Source organism: Seriola lalandi, unplaced genomic scaffold (genome assembly GCF_002814215.2).
Source record: "Seriola lalandi dorsalis isolate HSWRI2012SDOR001 ecotype SW California unplaced genomic scaffold, Sedor1 jcf7180002054895, whole genome shotgun sequence".
Taxonomy (NCBI): domain Eukaryota; kingdom Metazoa; phylum Chordata; class Actinopteri; order Carangiformes; family Carangidae; genus Seriola; species Seriola lalandi.
In genome coordinates this window covers 184,997-197,514 of record NW_019525447.1, presented here as the reverse complement: position 1 = coordinate 197,514, position 12,518 = coordinate 184,997, and the positions used below count along the sequence as shown (strand labels likewise).

General features: G+C 43.0%; 1 protein-coding gene across 1 annotated transcript in view; it reads right to left on the bottom strand.

Annotated features, from left to right (window-relative positions):
• The window catches only part of LOC111672174 (glutamate receptor-interacting protein 2-like), a 49,451-nt gene that overhangs the window by 30,470 nt on the left and 6,463 nt on the right, over positions 1–12,518 (bottom strand). The window contains 7 exon segments of the mRNA XM_087180175.1: positions 2,533–2,853; positions 3,193–3,340; positions 3,679–3,824; positions 9,227–9,302; positions 9,649–9,735; positions 11,203–11,348; positions 11,469–11,604. Coding sequence (XP_087036301.1) covers positions 2,533–2,853; positions 3,193–3,340; positions 3,679–3,824; positions 9,227–9,302; positions 9,649–9,735; positions 11,203–11,348; positions 11,469–11,604 — 1,060 coding nt within the window.

Here is a 12,518-nt window from a genome sequence, read left to right as displayed (position 1 = left end):
AGGAGAGGAAGAGGAGAAGAAGAGGAGAGGAAGAGGAGAGCATGATGGAGAGGAAGAAGAGAGGAAGAGGAGAAGAAGAGGAGAGGAAGAAGAGAGGAAGAAGAGAGGAAGAGGAGAGGAAGAGGAGAGCATGATGGAGAGGAAGAGGAGAGGAAGAGGAGAGGAAGAGGAGAGGAAGAGGAGAGGAAGAGGAGAGGAAGAGGAGCGTCTGTAAGCAGTGTCTGACAGCTGTAAGAGAGGTGTAATGACTCTAATTAAAACCATCCTGCCTTTACACTCGCTGCCACTTCACTCCTCATTCATCCATCACTCCTCTTTTCAGTCTCTCTCTCCTCCTGTCCTTTTCCCGCTGAGCTGAAAACTCCCACCGCTCACAGATTCTGTAGGAAGTCGCCTGGAGAGGAGGATTTCAGTCTAATTAAAGTCTAGAGTTTCTCCTCTTTACTCTCCGTCTTTCAGCCTCTTCTTTAAACCCCGTCCTTCTCTTCTTCCCTCCCGTCTCTAATCAGGTCAGAGGAAGACGCAACAATAACAAAACATAAACACATTTTTCTCACCCACAAAAAAAAAGAAGACTAGAATAACCGTCGCCTCCTCTCAGACTTGTTTCAGGTTACATCTCTGTTTCTCCACAGTCGTATAAAATATTAAATATTCGTGTGAAAACTTCTCATAATTGAATCCAAGTGAAGATTCGTGCCAAATATGAAGGGATTCCCTCAAGGTGTTTATGGAGATATTGCGTTCACAAGGCCAAAATTATGTTTTGTGAGGTCACTGTGACCTTGACCTTTGCCCTTTAGCCACCAAAATCTAATCGGTTCATCCTTGAGTCCTAGTAAATGTAAATGTAAGTTCCATTAAGGTGCCACTGAGATATCGTGTCCATGAGAAAGAGAACAGAAGGACGACCTGAAAACAAAATGGCTGCCGCTCAGACCGTCGCCGGGCGGAGGAATAAGAACAACAGGAAACCTGTTCTCCCTCCCTCAGCTGTGTAACTCAACAGCTCAGGTCCTCATGGGTCCAAACAGTGTAAATCAGACCCGAGGGAAACTGTCAGAACCTGATCCAAGACGTGGTTTACCTGAACAGATCATTATAATAATAATAATGACAATAATAACGTTCTAACAATAAATGTAAAGTCATAGAAACTAATTCTGTTCCGTTGATGAGTTTCAGACTCGTTCACAGAGATAATTGAACATCTCATTTTCATCTGCTGCACCGACAATAAAACTGAATGTGATTTAGTGGCTGTGGATCGAATTCAAAACAGTAATTTGCACCATGAGACGAGAGCTCATCAGCGTTCTCACACCCACTCAGGAACACACAGAACCGAGACTCTCCACCAGCCGGTCGGACTGAGGAAGATCTGGACCCGCTCAGACTGAGGTCCACGGGTCCGTGCGCCTGAACAGGAAGCAGACATCATTACAGAGCTGTGTCATCGCTTATCTGACACGACGTGATCCAACAGCGTGAACAGCTGCTGTGGACGTACAACACAAGTCGCCGAAGTGAAAACAACAACCTGAATTTGAATTTGGCCACACGACTGAACACACACCATCTGTCTGACAACACAGCGACAGCAGACACCACACGCTGTACAACACCGACATACAGGAATGTGTTCTTCTCATTAATAACGACGCCTCACTTTAACGTTCGATGTTAGCGGCACCAGGTTTGCTTTGACAGCTGTGATGTTTTAGGTTGAAAATCAGGATCAGTAAATGCGGAGTAACACTTAACACCATGTCTTCACTGCTGTGAATTTAACACTCCTTCACATCAAAGCAAAAACATCGTCAGTTTGATTTGAACAAAAACACAGAAGCTGGATTCAGTTTACACTCAGGTGGAGCATTAAGACTACGAGTGGAAAGTGTAACACAAAGCCTTCATCCAGAGATCAGGTGCTGTACAATGTGATTTTCAAGTTAAGTAAGGCTGGTCAGAAACCCCATTAATTTGCATGCATGCTAATGATTTTAACTGCATTTAATATGAATGTTCTCGTTTTAATGGAGCATTCACTGATGTTAAAACATTTAAAAAGCTGCTATTTGTGGCGACTGTGAGTTCAGATGTGAATTTATGATTCTGAGAAGTTGGTGTGTGAGTTTCCACGGCAAACTTGTCTTACAGGCTTCCTCTGATGAAAATCAAACCTAAGGAACCAATCCTGTTAGCTCGTGGGGACGGGGGGCGGGGCTAAATAAACCTAAAACCTTGTCAGTACAGAGAAAGAGTTCGCATTGGCACAACAGCTAACACTGTGTTAGCCACTGCCAGTTACAAGCTAACAAACAATATAAACAAATAAAGGCCGCTAGCTACGCTAACCGTTCTGAAAAGATGCTAACTGTGCTAACGGGTCTGACCCGTCTGCTAGTCTCTGGTTCTGGTCTCAGACTCCTCCTCTGAGTCTGGGTCTGACTGAGGCTCAAACATGTGGCTGAGTCTCTGATGTTTCCTCCTCTCACCATCTTGATGCTCTCTGCTCTTTCACCTGTCCACCTGGAGCCAGCAGGTGGTGGGCGGGGCTCTAGGCCTCATCCTGATTTCTCAATCAGGAAGTAAGAGGAGATGAAACCATGTTAAACTAAATATGAATCATAGCAGAGAGTTTTTAAAACATGTCGTGCTCTGTGAATTTAAGGATACCCACCTGTGTCGTGCTGTTTCCCAGTCAGCCTTGTTTGATGGGAGGGGAGCATTTCCAGTTTGACCAGTTCTGTTGTGCTCGCTAGCAGCTGCGTTGCCTCCAGGACTGTGCAGTGCTCTGTCGACGTCCCGTCTATGGACAGCAGGTGATCCCCAGCATGCAACGCTCCACATCTGGTAAAACATTGAGAATAAGGTCAAATCAGCTGGTTCAGGAGCTAGCTCGTTTGTGTTAGCTCGACTCGCTAAGAGCTGGAGAGCCCGGCGCCACTGCTCCTCAGTCTGCGGTTCTAACGTTAAAAAATAAATTTCCCGCCACGTGGGGACGGTCAGTGACAGAGCGAGCAGCTCCACGCTCGACCTGCTCTGTGGACTGTTATTTCAGCCCCCGACACAAAGTTCAAGTCCTTCAAGTATATTTCAGAGCCAGACTGAGGAAATCCTGTTTCCTACTGTCTGGATTAGTTACAGGGCTGGACGTGTGTGTGTGTGTGTGTGTGTGTGTGTACGTACCTGTCCACCACGCTGCCAGGTTTCACCCGGTCGATGACGATAACCTGCTTGTTCCGATGATTGGCCGACGTCAGCGTGATGCCCAGGGTTGCCCCCGGCGACTTCGCGATCTCCACCAACAGCGGACCGGAGGCGTTGGTGACCGTGTCTGATTGGACGACAGCATTTTAATTGTCATCATTTAACGGAGCCTGGCAGACGAGCTCGAGGGAAAAACGCCTTTGAAAGAATGAACCAGCTGGTGTAATGACTAGAGATTTTTTTCGTTTTTTTGCAATGCATTGTGGGTGAGTTAAATCGAGCAGCTCAGCCTGAGGTGGCAGAAAATGTCAACACATCAACAACACAATCCATTTTTTAATTTCACTGGCATTTTAGAAAAGTCTGGAAACTTTCGCTCCGAGGTTTTATCCATGTCTGAGTCTGGTGTGTGTGTGTGTGTGTGTGTGTGTGTGTGTGTGTGTGTGTGTGTTTGTGGTGTCTCACCCATGATGGTGACGTCGTACTCAATCTGGAACAGGGCTTCCTGGCCGCACTGTGCCAACACAATGAGGGCGTCGCTGTGGTTGGCGTTGTGCAGCGGCACGCCGTCCACACTGAGGAGACGATCACCGGGACGCAGCGTGCCCTCCCTGAGAACACACACACACGCACACACACACACACACACACACACACACACACACACACACAGTGATGATGTCATATACAGTGATTACAGAAGAGACAGTAGAAACGCAGCCAAACTAAAGCTGAAGTTTGTGTGCACTCTGACGTAGAGGTAGAGGATGTAGAAGCTTGGTCTTGCAAACTGTATGAAAAGGCCTGTAAAGGTAATTATCTTCTAATTCCCTCCTGTTTTCACAGAATATTTAACAGGCTTCGAGTTTACAGTTACAGTTTGTGAACCGTTGAAATACTGTATCACTCCGCAGATCGGCCGTTTGAGTCAGACAGGGCTAAGCGTAGGTGCACTTGTGTGTAGGAATATGGTTGAAAAAAATTTAGTTTTCAAAGTAAAGGGCTGTTTGACGGCAGATAAAGCTGGGAAAATTTTCAAAATAAAGTGAACAAAAGTGTCTAAAAACCCGTCTTCTGTACTGGTGCTGCTGCTGCTTCTCAAACTGAATCTACTGCAGGTAAATAAACACACTGACTATAGATCAGTGCCTCAAACAACCACATGACATAGTGATAGCTCATTAACATAAAGACTTCAACTTCAGGGGCCAAATCCTTCAGAGGCTGCATCTGAAGACCGATTAACGTCCCAGCGGCGTGATCGGACTGTCCCATATCGAAGGCTCCAACAGGTTTAATCCTTTGTGACCCAAACTATCCCACGAGTCATTGCGTGGTGATACTGAAAGCAAACAGTGACAGAACTTTAAAACCCTCAAGTTTTTGTGGAAAAAAAAAAAGTTACGTTTTGTCATGGTTGCTAGGCGACAGGAGCCAGTAATGGTGGGAACAGCTGGTGACGCAAAGCAGAATTCCCTCGTGGACCAGACCGTTTCATTTGAGTTCGTCTGCACCTTCGTAGACCGCGTTCTCCGAAGGCTGCGGCCCCTGAACTGGGATATAGCGATAGAAAATGACTGACTTCCTGTCGCCTTTTTTCAGTCTGAATGTAAAGCAAAAAAGAGAACTGTATGTCTCTTTCACCTTCTGCTTCCTCTCTGAACTCCTCCTCCTCTGTCTGACACTTCTATCATTCCTCCTTTGGTTCAAAAGGAACAAACACAGTGGAGACATCACTAAAGGTGACAGGCGTTGCTGCTCTGCTTCCCCACATTCAAAATATTGAGCCAGAACTTTACATCATGCGATCGAGTTTAATTTAAATCAGGCTCATTTTCCTTTGCTTGACAAAAACACATTCACAGTCTGAACACTTGATGTTTCAGAGGCACTCGGTGCCACATTTCAGGCAATTATTTATGCCCCTCGAAAAAGTGGAAATGCAGCATTTTGAACGTTGCAGGCAGAGTGGCGCGTTCCAGAGCTGATAGATGCTTTATGCACGATGCCAGAGAGTATGAGTAATGCAGAGCTGTCATCACACAAGCCAGAAGTTGTAAAGTATGACGCTAATAGCCCTGAAGCTTTTTAACAACATGATGCAAGCTAAGCTGAGACCAGAAGGCTTCATTACAGCAGGAATTAGGTTATAGGAGAGAAGCAAGTGAAGAATGAAGCTTCACAGGAGTCAAATAAAAATATGATTCAAACAAAACTGCCTCAAAACAATCTCAATTTTTCTTTTTTTGTTTGACATTTGTAAATTAACCATCTGACTCTCGACTCTGTCCTTTAAACTCTTCCTGTTTTCCCATAGATGTAATCTTTTAACGCGCAATCAGACTGAGACAGCAAACAAACATATGAGAGTTCTTCGGCTGGCGACAACATAAAAGTTCCTCTCATTGGCCTATCACAGTGATAGGTCTTGAAGGTTCTGTAAATGAGATTTTAAACAATAATAAAGAAGCAAACACCTGTTTTCTATGTAAAGATATAGCAGAGTAATGGTATCCTGAGCAGAGAACGCAGCCACACCCCCTCTGTGTGTGACGTTTTTCTGGTCTTTGTTTTGGTAGCTGGTCTGGTAGTGTGGGCTAGTGCATGTATGTGGGAACAGGCTCCGCCCACAGGCGAGATGACACAGCATTAAAGTGTTGACTCTTCAAGAACTTCCTCCACTGAAGAAGATACTTTAGATTAAAAAGGGATATGTTTTTACCAGCTCCATCAGTGTCACTGGTGCAGCCGGTCCCAGTGGATCAGTCGAAGTCTGAATTTCTTTCCTAGTCCGACCGTGGAGCTGATACTGGTCTGGTTTACTGAGAGGAGAACCCTACGAGCTGCTTAAGGGTCCAGCTGGACTCAGAACTGTTTTTTCTTCTCCTCCATGTGTCAGGAGCTTGATGGTTCATAAAGTTACATGTCTGTTTTCATTAGTGGTGGCTAAAGTAGACATGCTAATGTTAGCTAACTTGCTGTTACTGATATTACATAAATGTTGCAAATGTTGTTATCGCTAGCTGGCTAACTGTCAGAATAGCTGTGGAGCATATCACGGCTATGCTAGCTTGGGAAGTGGTTGGATTGTTTTTGTTTGCTCTCATATACACAGGGTAACTTTATTCACTCGTGCTTCTGGTTTTGTGTTTAATGACGCTTTTGCTGAGTTTTCTAACATCTTGCTGACTGACAATGAAAAGATTTTTTAAACACATTTCTAATGTTTTTAAAGATCATTTTCTTTTGAAAAATTTAAAACATTATTTGTATTTTTATATTTTTTTTTCACCAAAGTTGTACTGTTTTGCAAACAGCCCGCGGGTTGGTGACCACTGTACTAAAATTTTGAGAGACCAGCATTAGAATTGATGTTTCCAAATAAATAAGAAAAAGATTAAATAAAAATATATATGTATATTAAAGGTACACAGCCTACAGCTGCTGTTCTAAGAGTTGTGGTGGAGTAAACTGTGTTTTACATGAACTTAAATTAAATTAAAGAAAAACTAAACTAAAAATTAAACTCTACTATATATATAAAACTAACTTTTGATGTTGGTTTAAATAAAGGACGTCACTGACATTTCGCCTGCTTTAAGGCCTCTCTCTCTCTCTCTCTCTTTCTCTCTCTCTCTCTCTCTCTCTTCTCTGCTTAAATAACGATGCAGTAGAAGCTGTTTCATTGTTGTCCTGCAAAAAAAAAAACAAAAAAAAAAAACACCAAGACTCTCTTGCTTAAAATTTAATTCCCACTGGGTAAAGCTAAAAATGTAGGCACTCCTGGGACTGTACGCTGCTGTGGATTAAGTGTTCTCCAATTGGCATATGAATGGATATAAAGCAGCATGAATATCTCATTCGCTTCCCCTGGACTGACCCACATTCTCAGGATGATTTTCTTTAGGATGGTGTTAGATGAGCCTCAGGGCAAAATAACTCAATAGTGAGATAGAATTTAATCTTGGTCTTGTCCCACTCTGTCAATCTGTGAACGTTTAAATAAAAACCTGCTTTGTGTGCGTGCTCATTTCCTGTCTACTAATATATCTGTAGGTTGATATACAGGTGTACCAGACAATAAGGTTTCTGAAGATCTGCAATGAATTTTGGCTAAAACATAGTGAAATTGAAACAGCCTGAAAATGGTGTCAAAGATAGTTGCTACGAGATTAAAAATAGCATCTCAGATTTATAAAGTGTAACATCAGCTGATTGAAGCTGTAAGTGATCAGAGAGGAGGCTACACTTTATTTTTGTAATCTCTTCCTGTCTGTTGAGCAGCAGCTGAAAGTGAAACTTTAAAGCAGAGAGATTTTTTTGATGAGTGATGGCTAAAGGAACAACCACCTTGATTATTTTTTCATTATTTATTATTTTACCACAAGCCTCCAGTTAAATTTATTAATCTCCAATTCTACTGAAGGAGTGAACAGTGCTCTCTCCAAAAGATAAGCACTGTTTCACACTTCACTCCAAAATCTATCGTAGGTATTCAGGTGGTTTAGAGTTCGTTTTTTTTGTTTCATTTGTTTCATGTTTGGTGATGAGGACTAACACCTCACTATAAAACTATCCTTTGTACAAGTTCAGTCAAAGTTAGATGAGATAACATCTTCCTCTTCTCGAGTGTTTCTAAGAATTTCACACTCAGGAGAAACTCATCAAGTATTTTGACACCGGCTTTAAAAAATACAAATGTCTGCAGCGTAAACATAACTTAAAGGTCCCATATAGTCTAAAGGTAGATGTCCATGTGTTGCTTGATTATAAAGCAGGTGTAGAATCTATATTAATACTGTGAATGTACGTTAAATGATAAATGTTAATTTTAAACAATAATACATTAGCAAACAACTATTTTCCATGGAAAGAAATAGCCGAGTAATGGCTTCCTGAGTAGAGAATGAAGCCACACCCCCTGTGTGTGTGATGTAATGTGTGTATTGCGTTTCACTGGTCTTTGTTTGTGTATCTGGTCTGGTAGTGTTTGCATGTTAGTGGATGTGAGTCCTTCCTTCCTGCACCCGGTCCCAATGGATCAATTCAAGGCTGAATTTCTTTCCCAGTCCAACCGTGGAGCTGATACTGGTCTGGTTTTACCAGGAGAACCCTACGAGCTGCTACAGATCCTTAAATAATGCCTGAGTTTGTGTGGATGCTGCTTTCTTTCCTCTTCTTCTACTCTCCTTTGACAGACTGTAAATGTAAAAGACTCTGTTTCCTCTGCAGTTGGGTTTTTCATCCAGGAGGATTTCAAACAGAGTGAATTTACGTTGAGGGATGTACAGAAGGTTCAATCACCGCTGACATTTATATGAAAATATCATGGATTATTACTGAAACATGAAGGCTGAGACAGACACACGATGACAACATTAAAGGGATACGAGGTGATTCATGTCGCTGCAGCTGTGAGTAACACACAACTGTCACCACACCAGTGACGGTCACAGGGAACGACACACCAGCATCCTCTGGGTTTATGAGCATGAAGACACAGACAGATCTCCCAGACTGAGACTGAGTTAGTTTAAACTGGACGGCGGTCCGAGTTCATCCGGGTTTATTCTGCCAACAATTCACCTTTTTTTGGAGGACGTTGGCCTTTTCACCCTAAAATAATCCCTATGGATGGTCGGCCATCTTTGGAACTGCGTCACCTTGCCCAGATTAGGGAAACAGGGACTCCGTCCTGAAGCCAGACCAAGAATTTCATGTGTTTGCAGGTTGTTTTTTGTTGTTATTATCAGGATAAATATTATGAGCTGATACCTGATAGGCTGAGGTGATTTATAGGTGTAACAGGTGTTCATGAGAGCGGAAGGGCAAACAATTTTCAATCGCACAACTTTGAAATATAGGCAACTAGTCGGCCTACGAATATCTTTTGTCTATTTTTTCTTTCTTTCGTTTCTAAGTTCATGAGAATGGATGATGATATTCTGAGTGCTCCTAACATACAGTGTGTTAGTGCAGTATCTGTGAGTGTATGTTTGCATGTCAGAGCTACCTGTCTGCAGGACCTCCTGGCCTGACGTAGGTGACCACTAGGGGGCGCGACCTGTGCCAGTCCTCCTGTGTGCCACCTGGAAGAAGAGCAGCATCACACACAATGAGAAACCTTCACATCTTCCAAAAAAAACCATACTTCAGATTACTTCCTTTATATTTTAGTTAAAATTTTGTTCTAGAAACTCCTCTTTAAGAAAAACCTTTAAGAAACATCTGATCAGATTTTGTTCAGTTCAAATCTAGAAGACGACCAACAACACCCAAACATGGATGTTGACTAGATTCATGTTTCCTTTTTCTTTTGCTTTTCCAGCTTCGTTTTTTCAGTCAGGATGCAAAAAAACGATGAAATGTCTGATTAATGTCAGTCACAACGTTTCATACACTCCTCCAAACACAGTTCGTTTTTCTGAAGGTTACCTCTCATGACGAAACCAAAGCTGTTCCCCTCTTTGTGCAAACAGATGTCGATTGTCTTTGATATGACCCCTGAGGTGCTGTCTGGTGCTGTGAGGAGAGAGAGAGAGGATTTATTACAGTTAGTATGACAGAGAATATCTGGGACGTTATCACGGTGACAGCTGGTTTATCCTCCTGATCCCAGGGGAGAAGGAAGAGTTGACAGGACGCCATCGCCTCGCGTATGACAACGCTGTCTTTTTTCTTTTTTTCTCCCAGCAGCCCCGTGCGCCAGGATCCCGGCTGCACCAACAGTCTGCTCCTGGTTAGACATCCAGTGGCGAAGGTCAGATGATGGAGTGTGGAGGTGGACAGACAGAGGACACGAGTTCTGTCTCAGACCTGCAATTAATAACTAACTGTAATCACCATCTTTCTCCGTCCTTAAACTAACAGTGTGTAACTTCTGCCTCTCGGGGTCTCTCAATCAAAACAATAACATAAACAGTGTCAAATAGCGTGGGATCATGGGAGTTGTTGTCTTCACCACCACTGGTTCAGATTCCTTCAGTTTGAGTGCTTCAGGAGGTTTTTTTTTACCAGCAGCTGAATTATCCACAGAGATCTCTTCGTCTCCACAATAAACAGACGAGGTAATTACAACCAGTAGACACACTGAATAAAACTGTTTCACATTTAACCACCTGAAAACCAAATCACACGGACAGACGCGAAAAAGACGTTTCCTTTAAAAAGAAAACAAAATACATGAAAATACACCATTTATCATCAGACGATCAAAAACAGAAAGAATCGTCAGATGTTCAGCTTTCCGATGGTCCGTGAACTAACCATGTGTGACATTCGTTTTCCCTCAGAAAATAAAAAACAAATTTAAGCTTAAAATTGTGATATTTCCTCAAAATCACTTTATTCTACATATTTGATTTAAAGTCAGAGTCTGATGACGCTGTACGGAGGACAGAGACTCAGGGAAGAGCTGCAGCTGAGACTGATGCTAACCTTTGTTCTGACTGTTTCTCTGATCGCTCATGAACCAGACGTTCAGCAGGTTTTTATCAGCAGCTGAATGATCCTCAGAGGTTTCCTCCTCTCCACAACAAACACACCAGGAGATTAAACCAGGAGAAACTCTGAATAAAGAAGTTTCACGTTAAAAATCTGTGTTTGTCTTTCACGGTTTGGCGGATACAGGACGTGTTGGAGCTGAGCTGTCGAACGTTTCCTCAGCTTGTTTCTCTGATAATTTCAGATCCAGACGTCCGACGACTAAAATCCTTCATCTGGTTCAAATACAGACTGAAAACCACCAAGGTGTAAAAAGTGAATCTTAAAAATGAGACTTAAAATTCGATAAAAGTCGATTTTGAGCTTCTGTCAGACAAACACACTGACACATGATCATAGAGGATATGATGTCATTGACAGGCGACCAATGAAACGTTACCATGATTAAAATCTCAGATTTCTCTGGTTTGAGAATTGATGGAAACATTTGGGATAATGCAAGAACACGACTCTGTAAGCCTAAAATCCTGCACCTATAACACGTACCTGTGGGGGGCAGCTCGTACTCCACCTCCAGCAGAACTCTCTCGCCCACGTTCTTCAGTAAGCTGATGATCTCTTCGTGCCGCAGTTTGGTCAGATTGATGCCGTTCACAGACTTGATGTAGTCGCCGACGTTCAGCTGGTCGCTCCTGCAAAAAAGAAGAGATGAGAGCGTGTAGAAGCTTCCGTGAAGGTGAGTGAAAATCAGGAAAGTTCTGGATGTGTTTCTCCTCCCTCTTCTTCTCTGGTGGCGCCTGCGTCTCACCCACCTCGCTGCCAGTCCTCCGGGCCGCAGGTTGGACACCCGCGGTTTCCCGTCCTTGTCGGTTCCTCCTGAGATGGTGAGGCCGAGCGTGCTGCCTTCTTTCTTCACCAGCTCCACCATGGTCACCCCCCGCAGAGCTTCTACCCAGAAACACACATGCACATAAAGACAAGTACACACACACACACACACACACATATGTACACACACACATATATGTACACACACACACACTCGGACACACAGAGTACAGCAGAGAGATAAGTGGTTAGCGGCCGCCCTCTGTCATCTGATTCCCAGATTAAAGCAAAGCCGAGATACGAGGAAGATAAAGTCAGAGACGTTTGACACGGCGTGTCCTTGAGCGAGGACCCCCCCCCCCCAGGTTTAATACAAGAGAATCAGCTGAGACGACTCAAATGTAAAAGTGAAGGTCAGATAAGATAAACATCAGTTAATGAGAATTAACAAAGCCTCATTGTCTTCCCTGAGAGGTTAAAACACGTCAGCTGATCTACGACAGTCACTGTGGATTATCTGAATGAAAACATTTTCTATGATGGAAAACTCCATTAAAATGTCACGATAATAACATATTTGTATTTGAAGTTCAGCTTTACACACTGTTCTGTAGGTGGGAGACGTTCCACAGACGTACGATATTATCCTATAATTATATTATTGTATTCCATGTTTCAGGTGTCAGTGATGCTGCCACTAAACAACAGTTCAAAGTTTTGTTTGTCACATGACCCGGTTCAACGTGCAGTAAACACAGTGGTGGAATGTGGGTCGGACTCGGCAGCAGGACAGACTGAACAAACTGAAAAGAAATATTGATATTATGAAAAATATTGCATAATAATGGGAAATATTGCAATATTCAATATTATAATCTTAGTTAATATTATATTATAACTATACAAGGGAGTTTTTGAGGACAGAGCAAACACAGGCGGAGTTTTTGAATCTTTCCGGTGCTAAGAAACCAGCGTTAGCTTTAGTGCCGCTAATAAGAAGAAGGAGTGAGCAGCAAAGAAGAGGCTTGTTTTTT